At 39.9% G+C, this 16,917-nt stretch overlaps 1 protein-coding gene across 1 annotated transcript; it reads left to right on the top strand.

Moving 5' to 3' along the window:
• Positions 1–236: 236 nt before the first annotated feature.
• On the top strand, positions 237–16,326 carry LOC104458198 (E3 ubiquitin-protein ligase Midline-1-like; the record flags this gene model as incomplete). The annotated part of the gene is made up of 4 exons (XM_010081236.1): positions 237–344; positions 3,457–3,605; positions 7,226–7,353; positions 16,157–16,326. Coding segments are annotated over 4 exons (555 nt in total), but the record flags the coding sequence as incomplete, so codon positions are not given.
• Between the last annotated feature and the right edge of the window lie 591 nt (positions 16,327–16,917).

The raw sequence follows: 16,917 nt of genomic DNA, 5'->3' as shown, positions 1-16,917 counted from the left end.
TTAGAAATATCTGATGAGTACCTATCTGCAAGTCCTACCTCCTACAAACACGACATTCAGACTTGTTTCAGTATTATTTCACAAAATCCAAGACAGGGAAAACAAAATAACACATAGATTATACACAAAAAGCAGCAAAAAATGCCAAAACCAACATTTTAGAAATTGAAAATTTAAAATTAGAAAAAGGAAAATGTCCAAAAATATTTTGCTAATCAAAATGGTTTGCTTTGTAGGTAAATGCATCCCGCCAAGAAACCAAGCTGATGGAAGAATGTGACCAGCTCATTGAAATAATCCAGCAAAGACGACAAATAATTGGAACCAAAATCAAGGAAGGAAAGGTAAAAGCTTTTCTTCTTTAGATCACAAGTAGGTCTACTCTGATTCCTCGTGCTTATGGCTTTTTGACCTCAGGTACTATTAATACAAATTTGTAAAAGTCCCCTGTAGTCCTGGGCTACTGCTACTTTCATGTAAAGAAGAATGAGATATGTCAGGATTAGTGTGCCAGACCTCAACAGTTTATTTGGCATTTCTCTTACTACATCTGATTATGATTTTTAAGGATAATCAGTAAATGACAATAAATGGTGGCTAATTAATGATTCCTTCACTCTGTTGTATGTCTGACAGTGTTTCCCCCAAAGTTTTCACTTTCACAAAGTGTCACAACATTTAGTGTAGTGGCTGGCAATGAATATATTTGTCTAGATACTGAAATTATTTATTATAATACTATCACATAAACAATTTGTTTCAATCATTGTCATTCTTGAGAACAGGAAATCTGACTTATTTATCTCAAAAATATTCAGAAACATGCAGGAAATCAAAGGAAGAGTGCATTTCTAATTACTGAAGTACAATGATTATTAGCGATAAACATATTGAGCAGGAAAAATCCCTGTTATTCAAGTTTTAATGCATTTTTCTAGCTATCTGATAACTCAGAAACACATTAGAGTTGAATTAATATTCCTATTTTCTAGGTACGTGGTGTTTACTCTTTAACTGCTAAACTAACTACGTCAAATATAAACTCTTCTTGTGTGGGAAAAGCTCAGGAAAGGAGTAGAGTCAAGAGCAGGTTAGATGATTCATGCAGCTGTCAAGATATTCCAATTAACTTAAAATAAAAAGACTGTAGGCAAGGACCAACTTAAACATGTTTGAAACCACAGATCCTGGACATTGTGTGACAGAACCTGAATTTCCTCATGCTGTTAACATAACAGAATTCTCTTCAAAATGGAAAAGATCGCCTTCTGCATTATTGTTTCAACTTTGTTTCTCTATGCAGTGAGACCAGCTGTGCTTCCAATGAAGGAGAAAACTTTCCATTCATTTGGATTTGTGCTACATACATGAGTTCCTTTTAAAAAGTCTATTGCTTGCAAAAATGTATTCTAACATCCATTAGAGCATGGAAGATTTATGATACAATTGACTCTGATTTCTTTTTTTTTAATACAGCTGATATCAGAATTTATCGCATTCTTTGTTGTACTTTGTTCAGTCAAGTGTGATACCAATAGAGGTCTGTTAAAATCTGAAATGCTTTGCCCCCAAATTTTGCATATGTTGAAAGATTTCAGGGGTTCAAGACACCCGTGTGAAAAGCCACAGGAAATTCTGCCCAATGTAGTTCTTTTTAAGGGGGCCTGTGGCTAAGAGTCTTTCTGGAAGGTAGGGCACGGCAAATTTGTCTGCAGGGCTATAGTTATGGCTGCAGAGCTGGAAACACTCAGGTATAAAGTTCTAGTTATGGGTGCAAGACTGTGGATTCAGACATGTGAGTCGGACAGTGTGGTACAGCTCCATCCTTAATCTCACCTATCTCTCAAAACCTGTAAAATACCACAGAGCACATAACAGGAAAAAAACGCTTAAATATCAAATAGATAATTTTAGTGTAGATGTCATTCCTGCCTTCAGTAGGGTGGGTGGGGAGCGGGTGAGACAACACTCTTCCCTTTAAAATTTATCATCAGTTGTCTTCCTGAAGAAGACATGAAACAAGAATCAAGAAAACAAAAAACCTAGTTCATATGTAGATCTCACGAATCACGACAGGCCTTCTGATTGCTCAAAGCTCACAAGGTAACATTTATTTCAGTTAATTGTTTGTTTTGTTAATTAATAAGTAAATAAAGAGATGAGCTACTTAATACTTCAATGAACATTTCCCTGGTTAGACTGGTGTAGACCAAATTGTAGTCTCTGCAAATGCACAGTTAGAGAAAAAGTTATGGCATTAGTTCCTCCTAGAAGGGGATCAGATCAGTAGCATTGTCATAATCTTTATGGTTTCCCAGCATTTTTCTCCTGTTACTGTTTCTATCTTTAGATAAAATACTAATTTTGCAAGATGCTAATCATTTGTCCAGTATTTTCTTTTAGAAAGTTTTCCAAAAGATTTATTTTCCTACTGGTTTCTGTTGTCGAGTAGGTGCACTAGGATACCCTTATCTCTACTTAGGATGCAATTATATCTGAAGTTCAACTCAGCAACTTCATAGCTTGTGCCTTAATTATGAGATTTGGAACGTTATCTTGATTATGAATTTGGATATTTCTGCCAATCCACTTGGTTGTTAGTTTCCTCATTTTACATGTAACTGGGTCTTAATACCTTTCTAAACTCCAGAATTATTTCATTTCCTTCCTATTTCTTATTCCTGTTCAAACTACGGTCCTGATGTGATAACAATAGGAAGGACTCCCAGACCTTTCAGGAATTAGAAGTTCTGTTAGCCAACATTGTCTTTAAATGCAGGATTTACTGTGCCCCTCCCTAACCTTTCAGCTAATGATTACAGTCGTATCTACTGTGTTTATCTCCATATAACATACACATATGTTTGCAGTAATAATAATCAGCTCTCCAGCACTACTGTGCTTTTGTCCAGTTAAAAATATCCAACAAGAGAACACCCTGTTTGCCTAAAAGCACATAATGAAAAGGGCAGGTGTGTATTGTTAGTAGAATTGATCAGTGTCAGTTTCCGTCAGGTTTTATTTTAAAATTATTTTTAATGAAACTCACCTCAGTAACAGGAAAAAAGTAGATAGTCTATAAGATGCCTTTAACACAGATCTCATCATTCAGGGAAATGGTTATCCAAATAGCCCTTGGTTATCATGTAAGCAGAAACTACCAGGAAATGACGTTTCTTCTGCTGGAAAGTAGGCCAGCTGTGCTTGTTTTGGCTCTCCCCTGTTGTTTTCCACATGGAAAATATTGAGGCAGAAAGGCTGTGCCTGTCCCCTTATTAAAAATGTTATGTGGCTAGTGGAAGGGACTCACCATCAAGCTAGTGTGAAAAAAGCTCTTGTCAGCAAAGCCGTTTGTCTTAACTGCCCCTTCGCATTCCAGCTTTGCCTCAGAAGTGAAAATGCAATAATGATTTGTGACCTTAGAGATGTGACTGCTTTCTTATGTTCCCACTTGAGGTGGTGAGGTTGAGAAAACTGGCTCAGCAGATTGCGAACTGCAAACAGTGCATTGAGCGCTCGACATCCCTCATCTCTCAGGCTGAACAGTCGCTGAAGGAGAACGATCATGCTCGCTTCCTGCAAACTGCTAAAAATATCACTGAAAGGTAAAGAATTTTGTGTTGCAAAACCCCCATTTAAGGCAAATAGGTTGCCGTAGTTGCCATATTGTCTTGTCCCACCGCAGATGTGGTCAAAGGTGGGGGGTTAATTGACACATTCCCCGGAAAGGCTACTTTGTGCTGTACCAGAATGGCAAGGACCTTACTGTAATGCTAAACCAAAATATCCCTTTGAAAAGAGGAAGAGTTGAAAAAGGGTGCAAAATAAGTTAGAACAGTAATAGCATGCACAAATGAAGGAGGTAGCATGGACACAAAGCACATATCTGGTGCTAAACTCACTAAAAAAAATGTTTATGGATGCTGAAATTCCTACGCCATGAAAAGTTCTGAGATTGAGAAAGAAATCAGGCAGCAAGTACATTCCTTAGAAGAGATTTGGAGTTATGTTAAAGGATTCATATTGTTCAAAAAATAGCAAGCAGTAAGGTAACAAAATGTGTGACTTTGGGAACCTGCAACATGCGTCTCTGAGGTACCCCACTCAAAAGAGTTGGAGATTCAACAGATTGGTGAGTTGGGTCCCTGGGTAGAGAAATTTCTACTACTTCTAGGATCCTAGCTCATTTTCAGCATGCCAGATATATCAAGGACCCAAAGACAAGGGAACAAGTCTTTCTAGGAAACCGTGCTGTCAGAAAATTAGGTCTGGTTTTCAGTACAACACTGTGCATGCTGAAACATTCCCACTGAATTTCACTAGTATTTTCTGATGAAAAAAAAAAAGTTCTGTTGGAATTATCAGCTGTTTAGCCATCAGTCAGAGAAATTTAAAAAAATATAATTTATCTGGACAATGAAGAAGAAAAATATTAAAAAGTTATGCTTATTTATTCAGCTGAGTTTTTTTAATCTCTGGGTTCACATTGTATCTTCACATCGTCCAACCAATTTTCACCTAATACAAAGCATGAAATTCCCTGCCCTTACTATTTTTTTTGTTTTAAGTCTATTACTCACTCTGGAGTGCTGGATGCAGATTCTCTGAATATCAGGCTTCACCAAAGCTATTTAATTCATATATAAATAAGCCAGCAACACTGGATTGCTCATTACAGGTTTGGAGAATTGAAAATCTGTTGAGAAAGGCAAAAGGCAAAAGGCAAGGCAAGGCAATGATTTGATCTGTCAGACTCAGACCCTGGCTTGTATTCTCTCACCAGTCTACGTTGTGGCACTTCGTCTTGCCAGCTGAAGCTGACAGTAAAACTGCCACATGAGTATCATGATCAAAAATCTTAAGGTCAGGGTCTGGCCTTTTTTCAGTATTCAGTGGGACAAGCGGTAGGGCAGAAACCTGTGGAGGCACAAAGCTTTTTAACTGACTACCAGAGAATATGCAGAGAAGCTGCGTTTTCACCTTGTGAACGTGAACACTTGCATCATAAATACAGTCATAGGAGAGGCACTCGGAGAGCAGAAATGAGACCAGCTGACATATGTGCCCAATCAACTCTAATTCTTGGCTATCACAGATTGCAGTCTGTAATGAGATAGCTGTGAACGCCCTGAAAGTCATTTCAAGTGGGGAATAAAACCGAGGGGAAAAAAACCCAAGTGCTCACAGACAAATTGCAAGTGGAAAAAGAGACTAAATCTGATTAATAAATTATTCCCCACGAGCAACTCTCTTAGTTCTCGTGTGGTGAGCAATATTTTGCATGCTTCTAGACTGCTCATGTAACAGTCTCACCAGGGCCCTGAGCTCCAGCAGCTAAAACAGTCTCCTGAAATTATATTCATTGCATTTCTTCATGCATATATTTCAAAGTAATTGCAGTATAATATTGTCTGTGGTAGGCACAACAGGTAACTATGTATAGCAAAGACATTACACACACTACAGTGATTTAGGTTGTGCATTATTTACAGTGGGTGAAATCCATTTATCCTAGAAAAATCCTTTCCAGCCAAGTACCATGTCAGATAGAGCAGGCAGAAGTACAAGAGGAAATTCAGTCCTCTGAACCTAATGTGGTGACATGGTGTTTGAGACTGCAAACTGCTGAGCTCACTGAAAACTGACTTTAACACACTTAGCCACAGTGCATCCTTTGCATAGCCCCAAAGAAAGTCCAAAAGGGCCGGGTGATATGCTCTTCTTCACAATAAATATGCGCTTTGTGGAGGTACTCAAAGAAGCTCTTCATCTAAGATACCTGTTTGCTAGTTTCTTAGCAAAGCCATTGTTAATTTCATGAAGATTATTGACCTAACACAGGCCCTACAGGAAATGCATGTCTTTTTTTCTTACTAGATATAAAACACCATAGTGGAACTGCAGATGAACTATGGGGGGATGGGAGCGGGGGGAAAGAAGTGAAAGAGCTCAGGGGATTTCCCTCTAAGTAGATGGGACAAAAGGCACTTCAATTATCCCCTGGAGAAAAAAAAAAAAACAAACCCATCTGTACTATCTGTACTAGGATCTACTTCAAGTTTTACAACCACAGTTCAAGAGAAACAGTGCTGAAAACTGTATAACATGAATTACTGACTAGGAAACCTCCTTAGCTCAGCTTTTGAAACCTATACTGAAGACAATGAGTTTTTGGCTTTCCTAACTGCATTTTTCTATACTGCTACAAAAGAAATATATGAAAACATAGTTTTTAGTAAACATTTGACCTGGAGCCATTGAGTCATGTCTACAGAGGGGTACTCTAATTTGGGAAACTGTTAATTGAAGCAATCAAAATATTTTGATCTGATGTGTCGAGAATGACAGATAACTGACATACCTTGTGTGCATGGTTGTGTGTCTACCTCCAAACTCAAACAATTAACAAATGAGGTTTCATAACCTCTTTGCTTAAATGGACCAAACTTTCTGTAAACATATCCAATATCCAGCTCTCCAGTAACACATACTTTGAGATATCAGGTTGAAGGATCTGAAACATACAACCTGGTGGCAGTATTCTTGTGAAAACTCATCTCGCTATGTTAGTACGGCTGGACCGACAAAAAGCGGATGTAGCTCCTGAAATGAGGTAGACAAGGAAACTTGGTAGTTTTGGAGGAAATGTAAGTATGCACACATGCTTTGCAGAGAAGAGCCTTTCAAAATAAACTGTGCTGACATCTATTTGTTTTATCTCCCCCCCCTGTGCTTTTTGAAGTTAGCAGCAGTGCGCAGTGCTGAACAGCTGAGGAGGTGTGGGGATCTGCACCAAGCCCTTGGGACAGCAGAGCCAAGGAATGCCTGGAGCAAGAAGCTGCTTGGGAAAACAAGGGTTGGGAGGGACGCAGCATCTGTCAGGATTGCTTATAATACAAATAAAAATTGGTGCTGTTGCAACTTTGGTTCAGTGGATGACTGGAAAGAACAATTCAAAGTATATTGTCGTTTAGACAGTATTTTGTTAAAAACTTATCTGATGGTACATGTTAGCCAAAGCAAAGTAATAAGGGATTTTTACTGGAGACTTTACTCCCGGAAGTTAAAGTGGTAGGAGAAGCTCATAACTTGCATAAATAAAATACATGTAATAGTTTTTGTCAGGCTTTTTGAGAAGCGATAACAATCATGATGATCAAGTCCTACCTTGATGTGAAAGATATCATGTCTTGGGTTCTAAAAGACTTTTTTCTTTTCATTATAGGGTTTCCATGGCAACTGCATCCTCCCAGGTTCTAATTCCTGAAATTAATCTCAATGATACTTTTGATACTTTCGCACTTGATTTTACCAGGGAGAAGAAATTATTGGAATGCCTTGATTACCTTACAGGTAATTTTTTTCTCAACGTGCTACTATTATATGTTCCTCATAAAAAGTAGTGATAGCATTTTCTTCCTTCCTCTCTGTGGTAAATTATCCTTAGCTGGTGGGCACCAAGTTGCTCTCTCAGTTTACGTCCTCAGCAAGACAGAAGAAAATAAGATTAAAAGCTCATAGGTTGAGATAAGGACAGGGAGATCACTGAGCAATTACTGTCATAGACTCTACTTGGGGAAGATCAATGTTATTTGTGGTCAATAAATAACAATAAAGAATAGGATAGTGAGAAATAAAAATGAAAAAAAAAAAAAAAACAACCAGAATTGTTTCCCCCAACCCCCTATCTGCCCAGGCTCAACTTCATTCCTAATTCTTCTGCCTCCTCCCCCTGAGCAGTGAGGGGGATGGGCAATGGTGGTTGTGGTCAGTTCATCATGTGTTGTCTCTGCCACTTTTTCCTCCTCATGTTCTTCCTCTGCTTCGGTTTGGGTCCTTCTCACAGGCTGCAGTTCTCCAAGAACTGCTTCAGCACGTGTCCTTTCCATGGGGTGCAGTCCTTTGGCAATGGACTGCTCCAGCGTGGGTCCCCCATGGGCCATGGTTCCTGCCAGAAAACCTGCTCCTGTGTGGGCTCCTCTCCGTGGCCTGCAGCTTCCGTCAGGGCATATCCACCTGCTCCAGTGAGGGTCCTCCGCAGGCTGCAGTGAGGATCTCTGCTCCACTGTGGTTCTCCATGGCTGCAGGGGCACAGCTGCCTCACCACAGGCTGCACCACGGGCTGCAGGGGAATCTCTGCTCTGGCGCCTGGAACACCTCCTCCCCTTCTTCTTCTTCACTGACCTTGGTGTCTGCAGGGCTGTTTCTCTCACATTTTCTCCTCTCTCCCAGCTGATATGCAGCATTTTTTACCCTTTCTTAAACATGTTATCACAGAGGCACTACCAGCGTCACTGATGGACTCAGCTTTGGGCAGCAGCAGGTCTGTCTTGGAGTTGGCTGTGTCTGACATGAGGTCAGCTCCTGGTCTCTTCTCACAGAAATCACCCCTGCAGCCTCCCCCGTACCAAAACCTTGCCACATAAACCCAATACACTCGCCCTCTGAATCCCAAATATATTACCCCCAGCAGACTCAGAGTGCCCCAGGAAGCATTAGGTGCTACAGAGCACAACTGGGATGCATTTCCTACCTCCTTTCCTTGCATTCCATCCCAACAGGATGTGGGCAAGTGGGACTGAAAATGGTTAAAAGCCACTGTAGCAGAGTAACATGAAAGAACAGCTAGAATTCAGCCTGGAGCAGCCAGAGGAGGGAGAGCAGGGTCCAAATCCTATATCCCAGGGGGCAGATGCTCCACGTGTTACCCTCTCCCTTGGGGCTGCCTCCTCCTTACAGCAGACTGCAGCGTGGCCGATTTCCCATGAGCAACCAGAAGCTGTTGAAGCAATCAGCATCAAGGGCTCAGCAATGAAAGATGAAATTCCTCAAGCCGGTGACACTGTGTATTTCCCCCACCACAGAACAGGAGGACCTCGCTGTGTCTGGGAGCAGAGAGCCCGCGTGGTGCCCTGTGCCAGGGTGTGGGATGGGTTGTCTGCAGAGTGCAGCCCCGGCTCACTTAACTGAGAGCTTTGGCCTGAAGAAGCCCATAGGATTAGACCCTTACTGAAGGCCTGAGTAATGTGCCATCTGAAAGTATGTAATGACTCACAAAGAGAAACAAATTACTGTAATTTAGGGTGTTTTGATTTCAATGCCAGAATTAGAACAATTCATTCCAGTTCAATTGAAAACAGAAGAGACACAGGGTAGGTTTTCATTTTGCATGGTCTTTAAGCATCTGCTGTTAACAGCGAGAATTTGCAATGAAAGTCACAAAGCATTGTTAGAAAAGCACTTGAAAATGCTTCCTGGGCTCATTCTTTTAGCCTGATTTACAGGAGGTATACCTGTGTTATTTAAGAAGAATGTGAGAGAACAGAGTCTCCTCATTGCCAACCACTGGATCTTTTCCATGCAGAGGGTTGGCTTCTGGCTTTTCTGCAGGGCAATAAACTTTTTCTGCAGTGGACAGATTAATACTGGGAAGAGCAAGGCTGTCTGCAGCACAGGACAGCACCACTTTTGCCTTATAGAGTTGTGGGATTCTTACTACAACTGAAATAGAGATTTTTTCTGCAAGAGATTTCTGTATCAATGTGTAACTGGTGAATACAGTGTGTAACATATACTCAAGTAAATAATGCACAATAATAATGTGGTGAGAGTAATTTGAACTTTTTATACAGGATCAGTGAAATGTCATGGTGTCTGCCTTTCCCCTCACTCCCACTCTCCCCTTGGTCTGCTGGAATTTTGCCACCATGTTGAGTATTCACCCCAAAATTATAAAAAAGCCAAAGAAATTAAAGGAAGGATTAAGAAAAAGCCAGACTCATTTGCCCTAACCTGGGAATCTACCTGTAAAACAATCAGCCTCAGCTTCCTTTATAGTCGAAGAAGAGGAATAACCACCTCATTTTAGGGTCAGTTGGCTTCATTCTGGAGGTGCCTATTTCTCCCAGTTGGATCCAAACAGAGGCTAGAGAGACTCATTCAGTGATAGATAATTGTGGTTTAGATCTTTAGAGTTATAACAGGTGAATTCCATCCAGCAGTCTGTTCCCACAGCCCCCCAGGTCTTCTTCCCTTTGTACATCATATGTCAATATAACCAGCCTAATTGGTGTACACTGAAGAAAATGAGGTTGTATCTGTAACAAAATGAAGTGTAGTCTTGCTATAAAGATCCTTTCTGTGGTCCATCATGCTGGCTGTGTCATTTACACAGCTCCTTCTCCGCCTTCTTCCTACCTCATCCAGAGTCTTGAAAAAATTGCTCACAACGCACTGTAAGGGAACTTGCAAATGCATCAAGCAGTTTAGCTGTTTTTTCTTAATCTACCATTTTTATCCTTGCTCTTGATGCCCGGTGAAGAACAGTTTTAGCTGTTTTTTTGAACTATTTTTCTTCACATTAATAAATAGCATATGACGCAAATGGCAAAATCCAAAACACATGTTCAAATTATCTGAGCATAAAATACAACCTATGCAGACAGTGAAAATACATTTATGTAAATATATGTATGTATGTATGTAATGTATATGTGTATATGTATAGTCTCAAGAGTCAAATGCTCTTGATTATTCTCTATTGTTGTTCAGAAACTCTGGAGGAATATTTGTTTTATTTTACCGCTTCCAGATTGATGAATAGAGTCTTCGTAGATCTTAAACTGAAAACTGTGACAGAGTGAATTGGGCTTTGCTTTTATCATGTTTCACAGTTAAGTAAAATGAAGACCATTTGTAAGTCTTCATGGTACCTCTGTGTTGTGAATCAAGCAAAGAAGCCTGTATTGTATCTATCATTTGGACTGCTTCTGAACAAAATGTCAAAGCCTGAATTTCAGCCTCATTCTCTTTGATGTCTCTTGCCTTCGGAGCAATCGACCTTGGTTGTTTGCTGGAGATTTTCTTCTCCTTTGGTTCTTCCCAGTGTTCTATTTATCACATCTTCGTCCTCCATCTCCCCAACCCCAGTTTTCTATGTGGCACATTGAAACTTCCATCTTTCTTTCTTCCTAGCCTATTTCTTTCACAAATATAAATTTAACTAGTTTGTGCTTATCATTTACACAGCTATCTGTCCAAAGCTTCTGCTATCCAAATGAAAATCCATGCTATCTCTCTGAAAGTTACCAGCCAGACATTGAGATGTCAAGTTTAGTATAATAAAACAATACCCTTAATCTTCCTCTGACTGTTCTATCTTCTGTATATATAGCCTTGATGTCTTTTGAATGCTTTCTTATCTTGCCAGTTCCTCAATCTCTTCATCTGGATCTCATCTTTTTCTAAACATGTATCTAGCTAGATCCAGGCAATCCATATGATTTGCAAACTCTCTGCACAATATTACTAGCATAAGGACTTTTTTTATCCATTGTGAATCAAAAATACTTGTTCTATATCTTAATACTTTGAAATCAATTGCAGGAACATCTATTCTTTGACCTTGCAATTTGCCCTGCTTCAGAAATCCCACCTGAAACAATGATACATTTTCTTCATCTATCACTTTAGCTATGACTGTACTGAGAAATATGCATTGCCTAGCATGTGCCAGCAGTTTTTTCACATGAAAACAACTTCATTCTGGAAACCCTTCACAACCTGTCTTTCCTCCTAACTCTTTCAGCATTCATTAAAAGATCAAAAACCAACTCCAGCTAGCTCAGTCTCATGCTTTGGGTGTAATCTCCTCTCATTCTGTTGGTTTTGAACAGTTCTGGTCTACCCAAAAACTATGTCTATGTGGTTGTATGACTGAGCTCTTGGTACCAACTCATGCATGATGTTACACATCAAATTTGTATCCACACCTGATGTAACTGTGCCTTTCAAGTTCCTGCATGCTGGTTCAGTCCAGTGACATGATCCACCATGGAGCCCAGTAATGAACAGTTGAGAGAGGTTCAGAGCAGCTTCCTCAACTCCTTCATATTCATGCCAACAACATGAATATTTTTAGGACCATTAAGTCAAGGAGATGGCTTAGATCTTTGGTTTTTACTCTGTCAAAATCAGTAAGGAACCCTTACAAAGTCAATCACCACATGCCTGAACAAACAAAAGGAACCATATCCTGGGCTGCATCAAAAGAAGCATGACCAGCAGGTCGAGTGAGGTGATTGTCCCCTGCTACTTTGCTCTCGTGAGACCCCACCTGGAGTACTGCATCGAAATCCAGGGTCCCCAGTACAGGAAAGACATGGACCTGTTGGAACAGGTCCAGAGAGGGCCACAAAAATGATCAGAGGTGGAACACCTCTCCTACGAGGACAGGCTGAGAGAGCTGGTGTTGTTCAGCCTGGAGAAGAGAAGGCTCCAGGGAGACCTTGTTGTGGCCTTTCAATACTTAGAAGCAGGCTTACAAGAAAGACAGGGACAAAGTTTTTAGTAGGGTCCATAGTGATAGGACAAGGGGTAATGGTTTTAAGCTAAAAGACAGTAGATTCAGACTAGATATAGGGAAGAAATTTTTTATGATGAGGGTTGTAAAACACTGGAAGAGGTTGCCCAGAGAGGTGGTAGATGCCTTATGCCTGGAAACATTTGAAGTCAGGTTGGATGGGGCTCTGAGTAACCTGTTCTAGTTGAAGACGTCCCTGCTCACTGCAGCGGGGTTGGACTAGATGACCTTTAAATGTCCCTTCTAACACAAACTATTCTATGATTTTTTGATTCTGTGATAAGGTGAGGTGGTTTTAGTCAATCTCTGTGACCTTGTGCTGAAAGGATTTAGAAATAGTCTCAGTAGTCACCCAGGAGCCATGCATTCATGCTGAGATTCACCGATGAGAGGTGGCAGTTTCCCTCAGCTGCCTCTCAGGTGTATGGACCACGTGAGTGCTTTCAGTCTGCTTCAGAGTAAAAGCCATGAAGATGACATTGAACGGAAGGTGGGTTAGACTAACCTGGTTGAAAGGGAGTAGTTACACTCACAAGGTCAGTTACTTCTGGGAGCAAATTTAAGAAACTGCTTTTCTAATATTAGGTATTACCTTTCAGGCACTTCAGATGTGGTTCCTGACTATTTAAGTATGCCTGCTCAATTTTGAGTCAAAGTCACACAAATGAACTAAAACAGCCTTCAGCAATGATTTTCACTCTTGTTAGAGAGTGTTGATTCACAAATGCAGATGGATGAAAGTTAATATGACGGAAGCAGTTACCACTCCCAGATGTTTGCCCTGGTCCTCTATGCAGATTACCACCCAATGACTAATGTTAGGAAGCAATTCCTTAAACCACTGCAGCTTTCATTCTGCCTTGCTAAGTCTTCTGGCACTGATTTCAGGTTCCTTCACTGCCTGAGGCCGTAAATTTGGGGTTTTCAAGAGCTGCTTCAATTTTTTTTCAGTTCTCTCTGACATTGGGTAGCACTTAGGGGGCTGCCAATAGTTGAGGGCATTAACAGCATCAGCTGTCAAACTTCAGTCTTGTTACTGTTGTGAGTCGGTGCTCCATTCTCACCCTGAAATGGACTGGAAAGGCTTATGGGCAATCATTACTTCTCCACTGGTAAAAAGGACGAAAGAGTGGCTATGAGGCTTTGTATCTTCCAGTGCTGTGCTGGAAGCATGCTGGACTTGCCCTTCCTGAGCAGTGGTGGAGCAGAGCACACCCAAGTCATGGCCATGTCGGGGAAGGTGCTGGTGCACCACCAGCACCTCCAGATGGTTCTGGAGTCTCTGTAGAGCTTCCCCTGCAGCACCTGAGCTCTGTAGCAGTGCTAATAAATGTGATAAGCAAATCACATACTATCAAATGCAATAATGAAGATAACTGATTAAGGTCAATCTCTTTAATTGCATTATGGATTTACACTCTCCAAAGGAGTATGTGCCATGGAATGATGAATTTGGCAGTCAGATTTCTTCATTACTTTGAACGTGATGACAAACCATTTGCATGCCGGCTTCCCTGTCTGTCTGCAGGAGAAGCAGGTAAATTTTCTTTTATTCTGAGTGGTTTATGAAATGATTGTTGCTGAAGAGATGAGTTTCATGCAGTATACTCTCAGGTGGGTGTGGGTTAATCATAACAGCGAGAGAAAAGATGTCCTGCTTAAGTCAAATCTCTCTTTTCTGTCATTCTCATTATACGAGAGCCTGTAAATCTCCAGCCATAAGGCCAGCCAGGTGTGCATACGAAGAGAGAACTTAGGCTGTCATTTTCAAATGAGTTGAAGACACTTAGATGATGTTGAAATGCAGTTTACAGTTCATTAAACTATCAGTAATCATTGCTTTCCATAAATTAATATTTATTATCTGTGTTGTAGTAGTAACTTACATTTCTCAAGTAAAAAGTTTTGATCTGATAGGTGCAGAAGATGACTGAAGAAGACTTTAGTTGAATACTAGCACACAAAAAATGGATCCACTTGTATATTTGCAATTAATATTTTTTAATTATTTTGCCTTTGAAAGACAAGCAAAATATGAAAATGAAAAAAATAGCACTAGTAGATTGTTCTGCTGAATACATTTTTGAAATGTAGCCTCTAGGACCAATGCAGTACTGCATAGCTTTCCCAACAGTTACTTGGCCTCAGTTAGTACACAACCTCTAACCTGCAGCACTCATCTTTCCAGAAGATTGCAGGGTTTTTTTCTCCTCCATTTGTTTATATCCTCCTCCTGGGTGACTATTCTTATTTTAGTTCATTTCTCTTTTTCTTTAATACCCGTCTGTCCCAAGGGTTCCTCTGCTGAGAAAAAAAAAAACAAAACAAACAAAAAAAACACCAAAACCAGACATTGGTAAGCTTCTGTGCTACAATATTTAGAGCATCACAAATCACAGTCATATCATGAAACACATTTGTAAGTTTCCTTATGCCCCTTGCTTGAAAGAGGCTCCTTGGAAATGCGTCTGCACTTTAATCCTTGGGGAGAATCCTAGGGACATGAATTAGAAAAATTCTTAAAGGAAAGTAAAATGGATGTTTCATAAAAAAAAGTTGTTGCAAAAGTAAGGATGGAATTCCTCCAGAGGGACTTTTTTTGACGCCATTATTTGTGGCTAACAGAAGTTAAAGAGCTGACAGCAAAAATACCATGCAGAGTTGCCTTCTTTTTCCTTTAATTCAGGCATATGGTGGTTGTTTCAGCTTGAATGCCCTCCTTCCTCACTCTGTGACAGCTGGAACGAACACTATTAAGTACAAGGATTTTTTTTTTCTTTTTGCATGATGGTGACTGTAGGGAAGATGATTAGGAATGAGGCTCCCACCGAGACAAGGATGCAGAAAGGCTCACCAGTCTTTCAAAGAAAGACTCGTTTGTTTCTTATTTAGGTGCTTGGCTTTGTAGAGAATGCAAACAAGGAAAATTTAAACCTAAGAAGTTTGGTTCAAGTTTCACTTCTTAACATAGGTCTTTAAAATAAACCTGTGTTAATATGGGAGAGGAATCTGTAGCTTGCTACACGGATATCTTGTTTGTTGATTTAAAAAAAAAAACAACAACCAAGGAGACAATCTTTTATTCAAGTGTTTGGGTTGTTTTCTACAATTATTTAATTAGCAATGACAATGAAGCTTGGGTACTAATAGTCATACAGTCATGGTTATTATAAAAAATCTTGACGTAATGTTGAAAAGAGAGTTGTATAGCCAACAGAAATTGTGTGCATCTATATTAGGAAGGATAGCTAGGAAATAAATAAAAATTAGCTTGGAGAGATTGAGCGTGAAAGCATGAGTATTTGGAGGCTTCCCCCAAATTATATTTTTTAAATACCACTTAGCCGACCTCTGGTAAGATAAGTGAGGCAAACACTGCTTTCAAGTCAACAGTGAAGAATGTTGCCTCTCCCTATTGATATATGCTTCAATGAAACTTTGATAATTTTAGTGATCAGAAACTAACCTAGAAAAAATAACATGTCAGTTGTACCCAGTAATCACAGTTTAATGTGACCACCAAAACATCACTTGTGCTAGGGCATCTTAAACTAAAGCTACTTTAATACAAAACATTTTCAAAATCTGGAGTTCCTACGTGGTTATATTGACAGAAAGAATTCATTTGCAACAATTTCTTGACAATCTAAGTTACTGCTGGAATTAGTGAAAAGTTGTTGAAAAGTCTGTCATATGGTATAGCTGCAAACTCATGAATCAGGTGCCTTAATCTCAGGTGAGGTGGGAAATATTGTATTAATTGTGTCAGTAAGTCTCCTCTGTTGTATCTCACAGCTCCCAACCCACCCACCATTCGAGAAGAGCTCTGTACAGCTTCTTATGATACTATTACTGTCCACTGGACGTCAGATGATGAGTTCAGTGTGGTCTCTTATGAGCTGCAGTACACCATCTTCACCGGACAAGCTAATGTTATTAGTAAGTATAAACCTTTTATTTTCTAGTTCTGTTTCCTTAGGTTTCTCTGTAAACCAAGCATTTATATTTTGAATATAAATGTACTCATACATCAAGAACAAGAAGAAAAAATATTTACAAGGAAGATTTAAATCCAAAATTTTAATTCCAAACCAATAAGGATTTCAAAAGTTTTTAAAATTCAGAATTAATTCAGTTAAAATTTCTTGTTTGTTTTCTGGGAGTGCCATGTAGTGAGAGCTTTTGAAGACTGAAATTGTCAGATATTCCCAAAGGCAGAAGTACTGTCCATGTTAACGGACTTATAGAATCATAGAATAATAGAATAGTTTGGGTTGCAAAGGACCTTTAGTAGTCCAGCCACCCCTGCAGTGAGCAGGGACATCTTCAACTAGAACAGGTTACTCAGAGCCCCTTCCAGCCTGACCTTGAATGTTTCCAGGCATAAGGCATCTACCGCCTCTCTGGGCAATCTGTTCCAGTGTTTCACCACCCTCATAAAAAATTTCTTCCTTACATCTAGTCTGAAGCTACTATCTTTTAGCTTAAAACCATTACCCCTTGTCCTATCACTACATATCCTACTACAGGACTCGTGGGTTGAGATCAGAACAATT

This window comes from Pterocles gutturalis, unplaced genomic scaffold (genome assembly GCF_000699245.1).
Source record: "Pterocles gutturalis isolate BGI_N339 unplaced genomic scaffold, ASM69924v1 scaffold14649, whole genome shotgun sequence".
NCBI classification, from domain to species: Eukaryota; Metazoa; Chordata; class Aves; order Pterocliformes; family Pteroclidae; genus Pterocles; species Pterocles gutturalis.
Note: the sequence above shows the minus strand (reverse complement) of the source record. Positions and strands in the feature narration are given on the sequence as shown.